At 42.8% G+C, this 17,857-nt stretch overlaps 1 protein-coding gene and 1 non-coding gene across 4 annotated transcripts in view; both read left to right on the top strand.

Annotated features, from left to right (window-relative positions):
* The first annotated feature begins 2,564 nt into the window (after positions 1 to 2,564).
* Positions 2,565 to 2,638, top strand: trnar-ucu (transfer RNA arginine (anticodon UCU)). The gene has a single exon. It is a non-coding gene; the product is annotated as a tRNA-Arg (tRNA).
* Positions 2,639 to 9,659: 7,021 nt separating this feature from the next.
* Positions 9,660 to 17,857, top strand: part of kirrel1a (kirre like nephrin family adhesion molecule 1a) — a 46,989-nt gene continuing 38,791 nt past the window's right edge. For all 3 annotated transcript variants that reach the window (XM_061709876.1, XM_061709875.1, XM_061709874.1), the window contains exon 1: positions 9,660 to 9,943. In XM_061709876.1, the coding sequence (XP_061565860.1) occupies positions 9,889 to 9,943 (55 nt within the window). In that variant the 5' untranslated portion in view covers positions 9,660 to 9,888. The remainder of the gene's footprint in view (positions 9,944 to 17,857) is intronic.

Raw genomic sequence — 17,857 nt, 5'->3', positions numbered from 1 at the left:
TGCATTATCACCTAATTTTCATTTTTGGAGTGATAAAAGTGTCTAAAAACCTATGCATTAACTGTTGAGCAGATGACTTTCACTGGTGCTTTACATGAAATGCAAATCCTTATCATCACCGACTGGGGCGTGTTTCTTGTTCTTATCCCTCATTGCACCTGCACCCAACAGAACAAGTCATGTTGTGATGATTCACAAATAAGCTTTTTTGTTTTGTCTTCAAAAATCTTGAATGTTTTTCCTAACATCTCCTACCAAACATTTCCGTCTTGCTTTTCTGGATCGCTCTTTTCCAAACATGGACAGTTTCTGTCCATTTGATTAGCATTTTTCTTTTGCTCTGGGGTTCCTGTCCTCGAGGAACCTGTTTGGATGTTCTGTCCAGACTCTTTGGCTGAACGTTTTGTGGGTTTTTTTCTCACAACTGTCCTGTTTTGTTTGCATTTGCCTGGATTTGCACAAACGGCCGACTGGGAGCGCCAGCAGCTTCAGCTGCACCCTGTCACATTTAAAAGCCTTTCATTGTTTCAACTGAAAGCTCACTTGTTGTTTCAGGTGTTTTTTTAAATTTGTTTTTATCTGCTGATGAATGTTCATATTTAGGTTTGTACAAGTTTGTTTTGGAAATGTGTGAATCCTTTTTTTCTCCCTTGAGATTGAGTGCTTTTATACTTTTTACCTAATTGAACGAGCAAAAATGTTGTAAATTAAAACCATTGAATGTTTTTTTATGCTTTTACAAAGCTGGTATGTTCAGCTGTTACACTGTGTGTTATTATTTCTGTGATGTTTTTTTATACAGAATAAAAGAGCTGCATGAAAATCTCCCAAAGGTCCCTCTGGCCCCTCTGTGCTCCTCACTCACAACAGTTTTATGGAGTGTAAACTCTTTAAAGTGGTCTTGCAGATTGCAACTCCTTCGGGGTTGAAGTTGGGTGTAATGTTCAATCTTTTAACAACGTGAACTTCAGGACCCGTGGAAAACTTGCTGGGGATGTAACATGAAACGTAGAAGAATGGTGCAGAAGGTGAAACAATACCCAGTAATCGAGTTGAGGGGGGATGAGGGGGGATGGCATCCCCCCTGAAATAAAAACAGTCAAAATCATCCCCCCAGTAAAACTGCCACCCCCCCTTTCCATCCCTTATGTCATTTCATCAATGAATGTGGTTTTACTGCTATTTCAACATTTAGAGTCGTCACCATAAAAATAACACCAGAAAAATAACTTATTTGACAATTTTCACCTATTTCAAGTAAATTTTCACTTGAAATAAGTAGGAAAATCTGCCAGTGGGACAAGATTTATCTTCTCATTACAAGCAAAAAAATCTAGTTCCCCTGGCAGATTTTTCTACTTACGGTATTTTAAGTGAAAATCTACTTGAAACAGGTGAAAATTGTGTTTTTTTTCCAGTGATGAGTCTTGTTTTAAGTGTAATGAGATTTTTTTTACTAAAATGAGACATTTTAACTAGAAATAAGACAAATATTCTTGTTAAGATTTTGAATTTTGGCAGTGATCCATTTTACTTATCCTGTGAAGGACAGAGTCATATTGATAAGTTCAGAAAACTGTCTTTTATTGGTGTGTTTTGATGTATTTGATGTAAGCCCAGTGGATATTTAAAGCTTACAGAAGGCTGCATTTAACTGCTGCTATGTCATTCCTGCAGGTGTTTTGGTCAGTGCTATTATTTGTAATATATTATATTATTTGTAATCAGCACAAATTATCTGTCCCCATATGATAAAATCCACCATCCCCCCTGATTTTTTTTTTACAACTCGAGTACTGACAATACCACTCATTCATGACTCATGTGCGTAACCAGTTTTTGTAGTATTGCCGGGATAGTCCCAAGGATCGATGACAGCACCATCTTTTTGAACACACACACACACACACACACACACACACACACACACACACACACACACACACACACACACACACACACACACACAATAATAATAAACACGTGACATATACAATGACCTGCCAATGTTAAAAATGTAAAAAAAAGAAATAAAGGGAAGATTTTTCTGACATTGGCTCTAAATTATAATTTACCTGACAGCAGCAACAAGCCGAGATGTTTCCGCTCACTTTGCTGTGGTCACATTTTTCTATTTCAAATTCGACCTTGCTGTCTAACCAGCCTATAAAAGATTTTATTCAAACATGAAAACGGTTACTACGAATACAGGAACCATTGTGAGGAGGCTTTGAGAGAAACTGTAAAACTGGATTGAGTTGAATTAAACTAAATCCTTTTGTCGCACTTTCAAAATAAAAGCCTCTAGCGCAAAATACATCAGTAGACGTTACAAGCTGTTGAGGGGATTTTTATATTCAATATCTAAACATCTAACATCCTGTTTGTACGTGATCTCACTTGACACGAGTCTCGTCCATAGCCTGTAGCGATGGCTCCCTCTAGTGGCCGTTACCGGGAAAACCAACATGTCGGCTCAGTGTGGTCCTGATGCTGCGAGGATGCTGCGCGATGGGAGGATGCGCAGGAACTAAACCGTGCCAGGGCTGGGCTCGTTTGGCGCAGTCTCTGTGGCGCAATGGAATAGCGCGCTGGACTTCTAATCCAGAGGCTCCGGGTTCGAGTCCCGGCAGAGATGGGTCACTCTGCGGGCCACACGGCAGATCTGCATTTTTTTCGTTTTGTTTTCCCCCACACCTAAATCTCAGCTGCAAAATATCGTCCTGTGTGAGCGAGCCTTTCACAGGAAGAATGCTGGCTGTGGTTAAGTGCAGCAAGCATCGCCATTGCATCAGTCTATGATTGTGTTTTTTTATATTTTTGTGGGTTCAGTTCCTCAGTCAAAGGGAAAAGAAATATTTCTATTCTTGTTGAAATAGGCATGATTCTTTTTGATCAATCTTGGTTTATTTTGAAAACGTTGTAACATATATTTGGAGCCTGTTATGATGTCTGGCATTATTTGCAATTTCTTTTGTCTTTTTAGGGGGAAAGAGGGACCTGTGAAATTATAACATGACTATTTGTTTATCTAAAAGGATCCCCATTAGCTGACGTCAAAACGAAGGTTTTCCTGGGGTCCAGACAATAAAATACAAAATCAAACATACAATCTCAATTCATAAAATACATTAAAAAACAGATACAAATAAAATTACAAATAAGAAATAAAGAAAAACATAATTTGATGTATTGATCTCACTCAATCATATACGCTATATGATGTTACGTCAAAACCCTCACATCTCAACTTCCAATAAAAAATTAAGTCAGTCAAAGTCCATACACACCAAGACATATTTCATAGTGCTATAATCATGCCAAATATTCTAACCAAAAATTCTAATCATTGCACTAATTGAAAATACCAGATAGTACTACCATATCAATGACTCTGAAATAATAATTAAATAGTTAAATAGTCTTCCTACCATACTTCATGATGAAGGGCACTTGTAAAAAAAGTAGGAAACACTTCATGTCATTGTTTTCCTATCCTAAGTTGGGGCTGGTCCGTTAAAGAACCAAAATGATATCCAAACATATACCCTGAAAACAAAACGGAAACAAAACCAAAAACCTAACAAAACAAACAGACATAAACGGTGGGAAAACCCCACTTAAAACAAATAAGACAACAAAACAACACAAACCATTGCACTCAGATCTTATCATTGTTACTATGCCTTACACGCCTTACACTCAGTACTCGAGTTGTAAAAAAAAATCAGGGGGGATGGTGGATTTTATCATATGGGGACAGATAATTTGTGCTGATTACAAATAATATAATATATTACAAATAATAGCACTGACCAAAACACCTGCAGAAATACTGCAGGAATGACATAGCAGCAGTTAAATGCAGCCTTCTGTAAGCTTTAAATATCCACTGGGCTTACATCAAATACATCAAAACACAACAATAAAAAACAGTTTTCTGAACTTATCAATATGACTCTGTCCTTCACAGGATAAGTAAAATGGATCACTGCAAAAACTCAAAATCTTAACAAGAATATTTGTCTTATTTCTAGTTAAAATGTCTCATTTTAGTAAAAAAAAATCTCATTACACTTAAAACAAGACTCATCACTGGAAAAAAACAACAATTTTCACCTGTTTCAAGTAGATTTTCACTTGAAATAAGTAGAAAAATCTGCCAGTGGAACAAGATTTCTTTGCTTGTAATAAGAAGATAAATCTTGTCCCACTGGCAGATTTTCCTACTTATTTCAAGTGAAAATTTACTTGAAACAGGTGAAAATTGTCAAATAAGTTATTTTTCTGGTGATGACTCTAAATGTTGAAATAACAGTAAAACCACATTCATTGATGAAATGACATAAGGGATGGAAAGGGGGGATGGCAGTTTTACAGGGGGGATGATTTGGACCGTTTTTATTTCAGGGGGGGATGCCATCCCCCCTCATCCCCCCTCAACTCCAGTACTGCTTACACTGTTTATGTATTTAAAAACAAATGCACTAATTCATGAGGCGCATATTAGAAAAAGACTGATTCAGGCAACTTTTGTATCAATACTTGACTACGGTGACATCTTATACATGCATGCAAATCCTTCCTCCCTGAAAATGCTGGAATCATGCAGCATTAAGATTTGTAACAGATTTAGGTTTTCGTGCTCATCACTGTAGTCTTTATGAGAGTGTTGGCTGGTCTTCTTTGCACAATCGTAGATGAGAACACTGGTATTGTTTTCTTTATAAAGCCATCTTGTGTGACTTGCCCCCTTATTTGTGTTCTCTCTTGGTTCCTAAAGTCAACACCAATAGCTGTAGTCTCAGGCACGATAGATTCATAATGTATACTATTCCTCGTACGCGGACTGTTTTTGGGAAAAGTGCCTTCAAAGCATTTGCACCCTCGTCCTGGTATAAATTACAGTCATCTTCAATTGGATCATCTCCTAAATTTGGTAGATTTTAAAGCTAGGATCAAGGTCTATCTGACTACTGAATGCACATGTTCTTTTATCGAACATTGAGTGATTATACTGTAGTGATGTGATTGCCAAACTGTTTTAGCTGTTTTTTTATGTCTGTTTTGTTGATGTTGTTCAATGTTGTTCAATGTGTAACTGATGTGGATCTATTGTGCTGCCTTCTTGGCCAGGACCCCCTTGAAAAAGAGATTTTAATCTCAATGGGATTATTCCTGGTTAAATAAAGGTTAAATAAAATAAAAAAAAATATATAGGTATATTTTGCACGTTGTGTTCACAGCCTCTCTGAAAACCAAATATTCAGTAAAGAAAAAGAAGAGGCTCGCCTCTCCTCGGGATTACATCCAGTACTGGAGTTGAGGGGGGATGGCATCCCCCCTGAAATAAAAACGGTCAAAATCATCCCCCCTGTAAAACTGCCATCCCCCCTTTCCATCCCTTATGTCATTTCATCAATTAATGTGGTTTTACTGCTATTTCAACATTTAGAGTCATCACCAGAAATATAACACCAGAAAAATAACTTATTTGACAATTTTCACCTGTTTCAAGTAAATTTTCACTTGAAATAAGTAGGAAAATCTGCCAGTGGGACAAGATTTATCTTCTCATTACAAGCAATAAAATCTTGTTCCACTGGCAGATTTTTCTACTTATTTTAAGTGAAAATCTACTTGAAACAGGTGAAAATGTTTTTTTCCACTGATTAGTTGTTTTAAGTGTAATGAGATTTTTTTACTAAAATGAGACATTTTAACTAGAAATAAGACAAATATTCTTGTTAAGATTTTGAGTTTTTGCAGTGATCCATTTTACTTATCCTGTGAAGGACAGAATCATAAATTCAGAAAACTGTTTTTTATTTTTGTGTTTTGATGTATTTGATGTAAGCCCAGTGGATATTTAAAGCTTACAGAAGGCTGCATTTAACTGCTGCTATGTCATTCCTGCAGTATTTCTGCAGGTGTTTTGGTCACTGCTATTATTTGTAATATATTATATTATTTGTAATCAGCACAAATTATCTGTCCCCATATGATAAAATCCACCATCCCCCCTGATTTTCTTTTACAACTCGAGTACTGATTACATCAGACTGTCGCCTCCTAAAGCCCGCCACGGTCATGGTGTCTGCGCGCGTTTGCTCTCCCACCAGCCACCAGCAGCAGCGTCGTTGCCGCGGGCCGCCGCTAGATGGCGCCCCCGCGCCGGCCGCCGCTCCGGGACGGGAGGGACCGGCTCACTGAGGCGTGACAGCCGCGGCGTCGGGGGATCCATCACCAGAGCCTACATTACATGACAGGAATGAGGACAAGGTCTGTTTGTTTATTCATCATGCGCTCGGGCTGCTGCTTCATCAGAGTGACGTCACTTCATTAAGTATTAGGCACCAGCCTAATATTTCAGATGAGCACACCCCTCTCATCCTCCTGATATATTCCACTAATATTCCATTTACTCCTTTGTTGGTAGGCTATAGCATCCACTTTATTATCAGGTTAGATTCTTTTGGGTTTCACATTGTCAGTTTGTTCAAACAACCTTTGGTCACACAATCCTATATTCCCATATTTCCCATATTTACATTTGCGTTCTTAAAATTGTATTATGTTAAATATAGCTGTCATTTTCCTATTTACTGTACAGTGAGCGCAAATAACCGAGTCAAATTCCCTGTCTTGTTTGACCTGACTTGGTCAAATAAACATGATTCTGATTCTGATTCTGAAATAAACGCGTGTGTTTTGAGAGTTACTATTACTATCATCTATTTTGCTGATATTGGCCCGGGCAAGATCGAGAGGGAGAGAAAAGGGGGGCAAAACTGTGCTGCTGCTGACGTGAGAAAGAGAGAAAGAGAGAAAGAGAGAAACAGAAAGAGAAGGAGAGAGAGAGAGAGAGAGACAGAGAGAGAGAGAGAGAGAGAGAGAGAGAGAGAGAGAGAGAGAGAGAGAGAGAGAGAGAGGAATGTGCCGCTAATAAGAGTATGACGTCAAGTCAGACACAGACAGGACAACACCGGAAGTAGAACGAGTTCAACTTATTTCATTTTTTTTTACCACCGCATTTACCTTTTTCAAATTTATTCAACTGTTTTTATGAATCGGTGCACCATCAAAACTAATATATTTAATAGATTCACAAAAAAGTTACGATTGAGTTATTATCAGGCCAAAATCCTTTTTTGAAGTGAAATGCATTTAGTTAAGGCACCTTTTTTTGTTTCACTTAAAGAAACAGATATGACAACATTCCGTCTTTACATGCAGTATATAGTATATGCTTGCGCCTGTCTGTGTGTGCGTGTGTGTGCGTGTGTGTGTGGGGGGTGGGGCATTATTAAGTTGATCTTGTTTATTGGTTGTTTGTTTTGTATTTTTTGTCTTTTCTTTCTTTTCTTTTCTTTTCTTTTCTTTTAATTTTAAAATTTTTATATGGCATATATGATATGATATTGTGAGGAATGGACAGGACTAAATAAGCTTTGTGCTTCCTCCTGTTCCCTCTCGAACACATTGTTTTGCTGTGTGTTTTATTTTTGGATGAGACTGTTAAATTGTTTTGCTTTTTTTTACATGTTGATGCTTTTAGTTTGATGGGTTTTGTTGTGTTCGAGACAAAGCCAACAATAAACAATAAATAAAATAAAGCGCTTTGCGTTGCATTTTTTATTCTATATGAAAAAGCGCTAAACAAATACAGATGTATTTGATTTGATTTTTATTTATAAAACGTGAATTAATGAGCAAGGTACCTCTGATTTAGTTAACATCATGATTGATGCATACAAATCTAAGTTAAACCAGAAATTGATTTCCAGAATCTACTCCTGTTTACAGTCTCTCAATGATTATTCCACTCGTTATGTTAAATCCACCTGGGAAAAAGAGGCAAAAATAACCATTTCAGAAGATGATTGGCTAAACATTTGCAAAACTCAAATGAGCACTTCCAGTTCTGGTCATTGGAGGGAATTTTCCTGGAAGAACATGATTCGTTTTTTTATTACTCCCAAAATTAAAGAACGTCATAAAGGTCACCCAAGTTAAGGAAGGTGCTGGAGAGAATGTGGAAATGCCCAAGCGGACCATTTCCACGTCTTTTGGGACTGTCCGATTATACAACCTTACTGGCGGGATGTAGTGGAGAAAATTAAATCAGTTGTAGGCTTTGAGATTGAACACGATTTTTGTACAATTTATCTTGGTAATATCTCCCCCACAATCAATGTTACTGATAAATACTTGATTAAAATAATGTTGGTAGCCAGTAAAAAAGCTATTACGAGGAGATGGCTATCAAAAGAGCCCCCATCGAAAGAGGAGTGGATTACAATTGTGAAAGAAATATATGACATGGAAAGACTGACTTTTTCCTTGAACTTGTGCATGGATTCTCTACATACTGGAGGAAATGGACAGCTCATTTGGAATATGGTTCCTCACCATAGCAGGACACAGTTAGCATTTATTAATGTGATTAATTGTGTTTTGTTGTCTTGGCTTTGAGTACTTTATGCTCTATAATATGAATGATAGATTGTGGCAAGGGCGTAGGTTTGCATGGGGACGGTAGGGACATAACAATACAAACTTTTCAGGTGGCTCAAATTGTCCCCACCAACTTTTAAGCAACCTTATTTGCATTATATAATGAGTTCAGATATAAAGGTAATTTAGATTGTCTTCCCAAATGTTGTAAGGATAGAATTGACCCTACCATTATTAAGTGAATAATTTTCATTATGTTCAGACTTACATTTACCCCTTTTCACTTACTGAATTTGCCGGTCCATTTTTTTCCCTCAAACGCACGTTTGATTGGCTGATGACTTGACCATTTTTTCCATAATTGCTCAACCCACTGATGCATTTTAGAGATGAAAATAACGGAAAAGAAGGTGAAGAGACAACCAATTAAAGCAATGTATTACTTTTGTGGTGAAGGACAATGTAGGCCAACATGTAGTTCCATATATAGGTTAAGTAGTAGTTAAGAGATTATTAATAAGTTTGTATTTATTGTGTATGTTAATATAATTTAAGTTATGTTCAAATATTGCAATTTAAATTGCTAATAAAATCCTGGAATATTCTGGAAGTTTTCAAAATGTTTCTTTAGTAGTTTTTGAAAACAAAGGTTTGAATCGAACCGTGTATCAGGTGAACCAATACACATGAAAGTTAGTATAAGTCAATACAGATTTATTTTGCATTGATAATTTAGCCTAACAATGAATTAGGTTCATATTCGTGACAAATGTAGCTCTGACCCCCGTTCACCCAATCTGTTTGGTCTTATTAATGTCCCGTCCCCAGCAAAAAGTGTACATGCAGGTTATGCCGTTATATTGTCCCTACCAATGTTGAGACCAAACCTACGCCCTTGGATTGTGGACAAACAAAGATAAAAAGACTAATGTCTTTGAGACCTGGACCTAGCTCTATCTCTTAAAATGTACACATTATATTGATCCACTTTCCCCCTGTGCTTTTTATTTTCCCATCTGTGCCGTTTGTTAATGTCCTTTTATATTTTTTCCCCTTTTTTCCATATATATTATAAAATTTCTTAAAAATAAAGTTAAAAAAAAAGTGAATTAATGGAAGAAAAAAAAACCGCACTTGTGTTTTATTTTGAAGGCCGGGGCCGGAAGTGGATCGCCTCGTCACCGCTCGCTTGGCGACTCGGAGTGGAGTAGAAAACGGACTGTCGCCGGAGAGCAAAGGAGAGGAGAGGGGCTCAAAAAAAGAGGGAACGAGAAGCCGGAGCTCCGAGATGAGGTGGTGTGAGTGTGCGTGAGTGCAGCCCGGGCTGTGTGCGGCGGGTATCGGACCCGCAGGGAGGACTGGAGTGGGTGTCATCGCCGGAGGGTCGTGTGGATGCTGCCCCCCCGGAGGACTGCGCTGGTCGGCTGAACCATGCTGGACATGCTGCTGCTGCTGCTGCTGGCTGTGGCGGCGGCTCTGCCCCCGGGTAAGGCTGCGTTTACCCCTGTGCTCCTGATACCCCCCTGTCCTCCTGATACCCCCCACCCCAGGGTGCTTCTGATCCCCCCCACCCCAGGGTGCGCGGGGCGCCGCAGACATGGATCACCTCTGATCGGCGCCGCAGCGCGGCTCGGGACACTTGAACAGAAAAATACAACAAAAAAAATAAATCATTCACGGTGGATGTCGCGCGTGCACGGGTGAGTCTATGCAGGAGCTCGGTGTGCACACCGGCCAAAATGACCTTTTTCCTTATGACAAAGTGAGAGGAGGAGAGGAGAGGAGGAGAGGAGAGGTGAGGAAGAGGAGAGAGGAACAGAGGGGGCAGGAGAGGAGAGGACAGAAAAGGAGAGGTGAGGAAGACAGGAGGAGAGAAGGAGAGTAGAGGAGGATAGGAAAGGAGGAGAGGAAAATATGAGAGAAGAGGAGGATAGGAAAGGAGGAGAGGGAGAAGGAATGGGAGAGGAAGAGAGGAGAGGAGGATAGGAAAGGAGGAGAGGAGAGAAGGAAAGGAGATGAGGAGACGAGAGGAGGATAGGAAAGGAGGATAGGAAAAGAGGAGAGGGAGAAGGAAGAGGAGGAGAGGAAAGGAGGAGAGGAAGATAGGAAAGGAGGAGAGGAGGATAGGAAAGGAGGAGAGGAAAGGAGGATAGGAAAGGAGGAGAGGAAAGGGGGAGAGGAGGAGAGGAGGAGAGTAGAGGAGGATAGGAAAGGAGGAGAGGGAGAAGGAAAGGAGATGAGGAGACGAGAGGAGGATAGGAAAGGAGGATAGGAAAGGAGGAGAGGAAAGGAGGAGAGGGAGAAGGAAGAGGGGAGAGGAGGATAGGAAAGGAAGAGAGGAGAGGAGGAAAGGAGGAGAGGAGGATAGGAAAGGAGGAGAGGAAAGGAGGAAAGGAGAGGAGGATAGGAAAGGAGAGGAGGAGAGGAGATAAGGAAAGGAGAAGAGGGGAGAAGGAAGAGAGGAGAGAAGGAGAGGAGGAGACGAAAGGAGAGGAGGAGAGAAGGAAAGGAGGAGGAGAGGAGAGGAGACAAGGACAGGAGGAGAGGAGGAGAGTAAGAGAGGAGGAGAGGAGGAAGAAGAGCGGAATAGAGGAGAGGAAAGGAGAGAAGGAAAGGAGAGAAGGAGGAGAGTAAGAGAGGAGGAGAGGAGGACGTGATGGGAATGACAGTGATTGACCGGTGCTGCTCTACATGCCAGCAAGTCCTCCGTGCTGCCGTGGCATCTGAATGGTGTGTCAGTTAGAGCCCCCCCCCCCCCCCCCCCCCCCCCGGCCCCTATAGGGACCCTCCAGTGAAAGCTGCCCTCTCTCCCCCCATATCCCCCCCACGCTCCGTCCTCGGGTCCCACCTGTGTCCCTCCCCTCCATCTCTTTCAGCCCCTCAGTAGCACAAAGAGGTCGGTGCAGCAGCACCAACCCCCCCCCCCCGCACCTGTGGGGAGCCAGGTAGGCTATTGGCTTACCATAATCACAGCTGTAGCCTAGTTGCTAGGAGACGGGAGACTTTGGGAAGAGGAGGCGAGGATGGTTGTCATTTTTCCCAGCTACCTGTTTGATTGAGGCATATCTGCATGTTGCCGAGGTTGCACATCCACAGCAACCCCCACCCCCCACCCTCATCCCATTGTCTACCTTGCTTGCCTCCCTGAGAGCACGCACGCGCCATGGCTGCCCGCCAGGCTCTGGACCGCTCCATCATAGGTAGGGGGTGTGTTCGGGGAAGGGAAGGTATGGAAAGCGATGATGTCACCATGTCTGCCAGGCTTTGTGTCTCTCCGCTCGGCTCGCCGTGCTCGGCGCTCGTCGACGAGCGTTGCTACAGATTCGAGAAAACACAACCACCTACACATACTGTTCCTCAATGGAAATTTAAAAAAAAGGCACATTTATGGCATCACATGAAACAATTTGCCTGCCGTGGCAGCAGCCCCCCTTTGTTCCTTCTGACACCCCTTTGTTGCCGTCACACGTTCCTCTCCTCAACCAGCCGCACCGACAGGCTGCATTTACATGTTTGCATTGTTACAACTGTATTATCTGCTATTACTGCTGTGTTGCACTCTCCAACGCTGAGACGTTCGCCCTCAGAGGCTTTCCCCAGGACGAGATTAGCCAGTTGTAAACGGGGCCTCATTTTCTCCATGAGATTTCACATGATGCAATACATATAAAGTCTTGCATGTTCTGTTGTGATTCTTCTTTTTTCCATTGGAAAGCGTAAGAGGACCAGCTATAACCCGGGGAGAATGGAAATGATTAGCACCTCACTTTTGGCTCGGGAGCTTTTTTTTCTTCTTCAGTGCAACCAGATTTTGACGTCTTCATTAGACCAGAAACAGAGCACTTGCGGCCTGAAACGTACATAAATGCATTTGTTTTCCTGAGCTCAGGACTAGGTCAAGCATTGAATCAAAGCCTAGGTGGATGTAGAAGCCAAAAATCGGTTTCAGCTCTGGGCACCTAACAGTAGGGGATTGATTCAGTACCCCAGTCTGGTGTGTGACCAAGACCCGAGCAAGTGGCCCCAGTACCTGAGCTGTGAAATGTTGCTGCAGACTCACTTCTTTAACTTACAGAGGCCTGACTTTACAGCACTACATCTCTTGCAAGACCCTGGCCTGAAATGCTGACTTGGACAGAGTCTCCAAGCGAAGGTGTGAGGTTTTTCTCAGCCTTCTCGGTCCTCTTGTGCAGATCCAGGCCCTGAACCGCCGCCGCTGCCAGAACTGTAAGCTCAGGCTCTGAATCACACCGCCTGAGCTGTGAATCACAGACCTCAGACGGATTCCTGCCTTGTGCTCTGCAAAGACAATATTCAGATGTTGGAAGAGTCACACACATTGGAGGTGCTTTTAAACCCAGAGAAAGAGTTTCCTCGTGGGGGGGTGTTTGAACTCGGAGGTAGTGGTTCCACTACGATATGTTTACACGTGTAGCAGGAATTAACCCTTTGTTAAAACTGCTGATTTCATGCATTCTTACCATTTTCCCCCTAATTAAATTCCCATTTCACCCCCCCCGTGCGCTCCGTCCCTGGTTCATATGCGCTGACTGGAGATCCTGCAAGCGTATGAATGCTTTTCGATTTGCATGCGCATTTTGCACACACAGTGGTGTGTTTCATGTCCTCCCAGTAAATAAATAAAGTAAATAAATCCTCATTAAGCTCGGGCTGATGAGGAAAAAATTCCAGAAAAGAAGTTCATCACAATAAAGTGGAAGCGGAGTGGGTCATAATAAGTGCTAAAACTGCACCTGCAAGGAATTGTTCCTGCTCAGATATTGGCTCGGAGTGATTTAACAAGATCAGTAGTTGCTTCTGTGGCTGATGAAGGGGAAGAAAAAAAAAGTGTTGCCTACACTCTCGTCAAGACTCTAAATGGATCACCACTTATGGAACTGTTTACAGCAGCACAATGTTTTGCGAGAGCTCCGTGCCACGGTTTCAGGGCTAACGAACCATTCTGCGGCGCGATGCCGAACCCCTCTTCAGCTCCAGAGTGGAGATCTGGAGTGACATATGTAGCGAGGCAGAAGCCTGCTTTTAATTTGGATCCCAGCGAACGAGACGCAGCTCTCCAGATTCAGACCGTTAACACGTGAATTCGGGTCATGGTTTTTTACGGGATTTGAATGGAGCCTATTTACCGAGAAGCATCTCTAATTGACATTAGCCACTGAAAGCAATCACTGAACCAGCTGTAAAGCTCTGCATGGCCATGGAGTCTGTAATCATATAATGTACATCTTTGCCCGCTGTCCCGCGCTTCGGGCGCCGTTCAATCGAAAGATTCTTGGCACGGCTGTCCCGGCGGGTGTTTGTCAATGTGTGACATGTTGATTGCTCCTCTGAGTTGTTTGTTCAAGGGCATTCCTTCCAACGCAAGAGTCCCATAACGCTTTCTGAAGTCACACTTTTGAAAGGGGTGGGGTGGGTAAGAATGACACTGCATGCTTTCAGATGATCCCGTATAAACCTCCCAGAAGTTACTGAGGCAGATATTTCATTATCAAACTTGTGGTCAGAGACAAACCCGATAAGAAGCATGTTAATTTCCTTTGCGCATCCTCAGCAGCTAAGTGGATGTTTCACAAGTGAGGCCCCGGATTTAAAGGGCCCATAATCTGATTGTGTTCGAAAAGCCAAGGGCATACGAATTAAAAAAAAAAAAATGGGCCAAAACTTGTTTCTTCGCAACTCTTTTTATCACACCTGACTGAATCTATCAGCCCTGCTACCCTAAAAGGTTACAGCCCCCCACCGTCCCAGAGATAGGTGGGTTTACGGGGCAGGTGGGTGAAGCCCGGTCGAGAGTGGACAGTCTGTTTTTGTTTGTTTTAGGGGAAGGGGGTGAGGTGGGGGTGAAAAGAAGAAAAGAAGAGAGAAAAAGAGAAGGGGAGCAAGGGATGAGGAGGAGAGCGGAGGAGTGGTCGGGAGGCCAGCGGCGGAGAGAAAGGGATGATTACTCAGGCCTGACTGCCCCCTCAGTGGGGACGGTGGAGCCGCTCATTCAGACAGAACATGGCCGCGGCCGGTTCAAAGGCTACATTCGCTCTGGAATCACCATGATTGAACCCACATCAGAGCCCCCCCACCCCCCCACTGAGGTTAATTACTGTTAATCTGCGTCGCTGTAAACTTTCTTTTGTGCTTCTTTGACTCTCTCCCAACAAGATCTGCTTTCTGCTTACTAAAGTGCATTCTTTCCTCCTCTTTGTCCCCTCCTGGACTTCTTTCTTTTTTTTTTCTTAATTTTTTTTCTCTCTCCCCTCTCCCCCACCACCACCATCACTTCTTCTCTTTCCATCTACCCCTTCCTCTCTCTCTCTCTCTCTCTCTCTCTCTCTCTCTGGCTCTCTAATAAGTTCCAGATGTGGTTCTTGCATTCCTCTGGTCGGTGGAGAGAGAATGAGGAGAGAGGAGGAGGAGGGTGGGTGGGGGGTGGGGGGGAAAGTTGGGGGAGGCAGTGGGGGAGGGGACAATGGGAGAAGCACATGAATTAAAACAGGGAGCACATGATGAGGAAAAGGAGTCCGTGTACGGTGACGCGCGCGCGGTAACGTGCGTTGAAAAACATGCACGTGTTGAGGGAGGGGGGAGTGTACGTGTCCGTGTCTGTGCAGGGTATTAGTCTTGTAACCTCAAAAGTTTTGGGACGTTCTCCCCCTTCTCGTCCTCCTCCTTTCCCGTTTTCCCCCTCCTCCTCCTCCTGGTCCTCCTCCTCCTCGTCCTCGCCCCCTCCCTCTGCAGGAATGTGGCCGACGCTGATGATGTCACTTCGTTTCTCTGCTCTCCCTGTTTCTGCCCCTCAACAGGGACAGGGCTGCGACTCGGAGATCCGACTCACTCCATCCTTCTTCCTTCACGATAACAACATTAGAGGTGGCCGTGGCTCAAGAGGAAGAGCGGGCCGTCCGCCGATCCAACGGTCGGTGGCTCGGTCTCGGGCTTCCTCAGAGTATTCACGAAAACACGCGCTAGGAAAAAACCTCTGTGCCGGCTAAAATACAGACTGGACTAAGAAAAGGAGTGCGTCAGTGTGAATGACTGGATGGGGCTGGCAGTGTCAAGCGCTTCAAGTGGTCAACAAGACTGGAAAAGTGCTAAATAAATGGAGTCCAGTCCATTAGGGTCAGCTGTCTAACTACATTGTTTACCACAGTAGCATAATGCTTGCTGCCCCCTCGCCATGTAATACATCAGCCCTCGAGGCTTAATCGCTGCAGACCACGAATAATGAGTGAGTTACATTGTAAAAGTAATAATCATCATGAGCGTAGTCATTAAAGCAATGCTGCACAGATGCATAACTTTGTCAAAAGACTTAATGCCGTGACCTCCAGGCAAAGCAACCTTAATCCAGCGTTCCACTGTCGGTGGATGCGCTTTAGACTTTGCGTGATTTCTTCTGGAGCTGAGTCCTCTCAAGTTGGAAGGTACACTGCAATGCCACATTTGTGTAGACTATGGTCGTCTTTAGTCTTCAGGGAGATCTTTCTACAAAATGATGAATAAAACTGAAAGTGCAACTGGCGTCCTAATTAACCTCCAAAGTGTTGGTTGCATTTACTGTGTTTTTACTGCATACTTTACTGGCCTCGTTTTTTATGCCTAACCTTTTGACTTGATGACACAAGAAACAATTGTTTGGAAACGAAATAATTTAGTCTAAAATGCAGTGACGTTCATATATCATTCATCGTTCACATATCATTAAAAAGAAGTTGAGCCTTTAAGTTTAAACAATAAAAACATAAAACTAGGAAACGTCACATTCTCTTAATCATTTTCATATTTTCCACCACCATTTGCATCCCTAGTCTTATGCTTTATAAACTTTAATAGACAACCGTTTCCTAAAGTATGTTAAAAGATTGAGAACTGTGTCGTCGTGAATTGTGTATTTAAATTGTTAAAGAGGTTTTCTTCGAACATTTTATGGCAATTTTGGAAATCAGGGTTTTATGACGCTAAACCAACCCTACCCCGAACACTGTACTGTTATAAACAGACCTGCTAATAAATCTACCCTCAGACAAGCCATCTATGATGTCTGCGTATCTGATAATAAGTTTGCCCGCCGTTCTACCTTCATCGCACAAGGAGGCACAAGAGCTGGCGTGCTCAAGGCCGGTTAGATTGAGATCTGCAGACTGAGAACATGCACACAACACTCAGAAACGCAACCGAAAGGTTCAAACACTGTCAGACAGGCATCCGTAGTAAACAGTGCACCACTGTGTAATATATGAAAGTATTCACTAATAAAAAATGCAGGGGTCTTTTTGGAGGTATTTTTAGCTGCAGGACCATTATCACAAACAATAATGTCAGTAAGAAAGTAGATATTTATTCATCTCCTTTTACATCAGGTTTAATGTAATACTCTCTACAGTCCATTAGTCTATAATGCTCCACCCAGATTTAGCTACACCCCAATCATGCTTTCTAGTCTTTTAGGGTGTTTGCTACGAAAAGCAGAGCAAGGAAGCCTTGCAACATCAGTACGACTGATAATGATATTGCCAAGGGGCTCTATATGAATATTGCTGCACTCCGGGAGGTCAAGGCCCCAAGCTTTTATGGGATGGTTTTTGCAACAGATGACATTGCAAGAATCTATTGTACATACCAATAAAATGAGATTGCACTGGACCGAATTAAAGCAGACCTTGAAAAGGGTGATTTATTGATGGGACGCTGCTTGTAAAACAGTCCTGCTGGATTCCATCTCTGGGCTGTACTGTAACCTGATGTGGATCGAGGGAACGTCTGAAAGCCATAACAACTCCTGTGCCATGGCTGCATAGGTGGCTTTTTTAGAGGTGAAATGTCTATAGGAATGGGGTTTCCAGCCACAGTCGAGGGCGAACCACTACGTGGAATTATAGATTCATTGCGATATTGATTGTGCCAGTTGAATTCAGCGGCGATTCCTATGCTGCAAGGCAGTGCACTAGTGCGGAGAGGCAGCTCGCTATGTATTGTATCCCCTTGTTTGAGCTTATCCAGAGGACAGCTATTGTTAGTCCTGGTCACCCTTGGTTACAGCGGAGCGTTCTTTGTCCACCACTCGACACATTGGATGCACAAAGGCTTGTGGATTACCAACGACGGGCCGGTTTTCCAGAGATTGGGAATATTCATGTAGCTGGGATGTGTCTGATGCCTCATTTGCGAATTATCATATTACCCACCTACCGATCCTGAGGTTGCCATAGTCACTGTGTCTGTCATTGTGTCAGCGGTCCTCACTGACTGTAGCCATGGTAACAATGTCTGTAACAGAGGTTTGGTACAAATAAAGCTCTTCAGATGTGTAATGCATGTATGAGAGGAGCCCCAGAGAATGGAGGGGGTGGCACACTCACATTCATGGAAAATTGCTGTGCACACCTCC

This window comes from Cololabis saira, chromosome 20 (assembly GCF_033807715.1).
Source record: "Cololabis saira isolate AMF1-May2022 chromosome 20, fColSai1.1, whole genome shotgun sequence".
Classification (NCBI taxonomy): Eukaryota; Metazoa; Chordata; class Actinopteri; order Beloniformes; family Belonidae; genus Cololabis; species Cololabis saira.
This window is presented reverse-complemented; position numbering and strand designations above follow the sequence as displayed.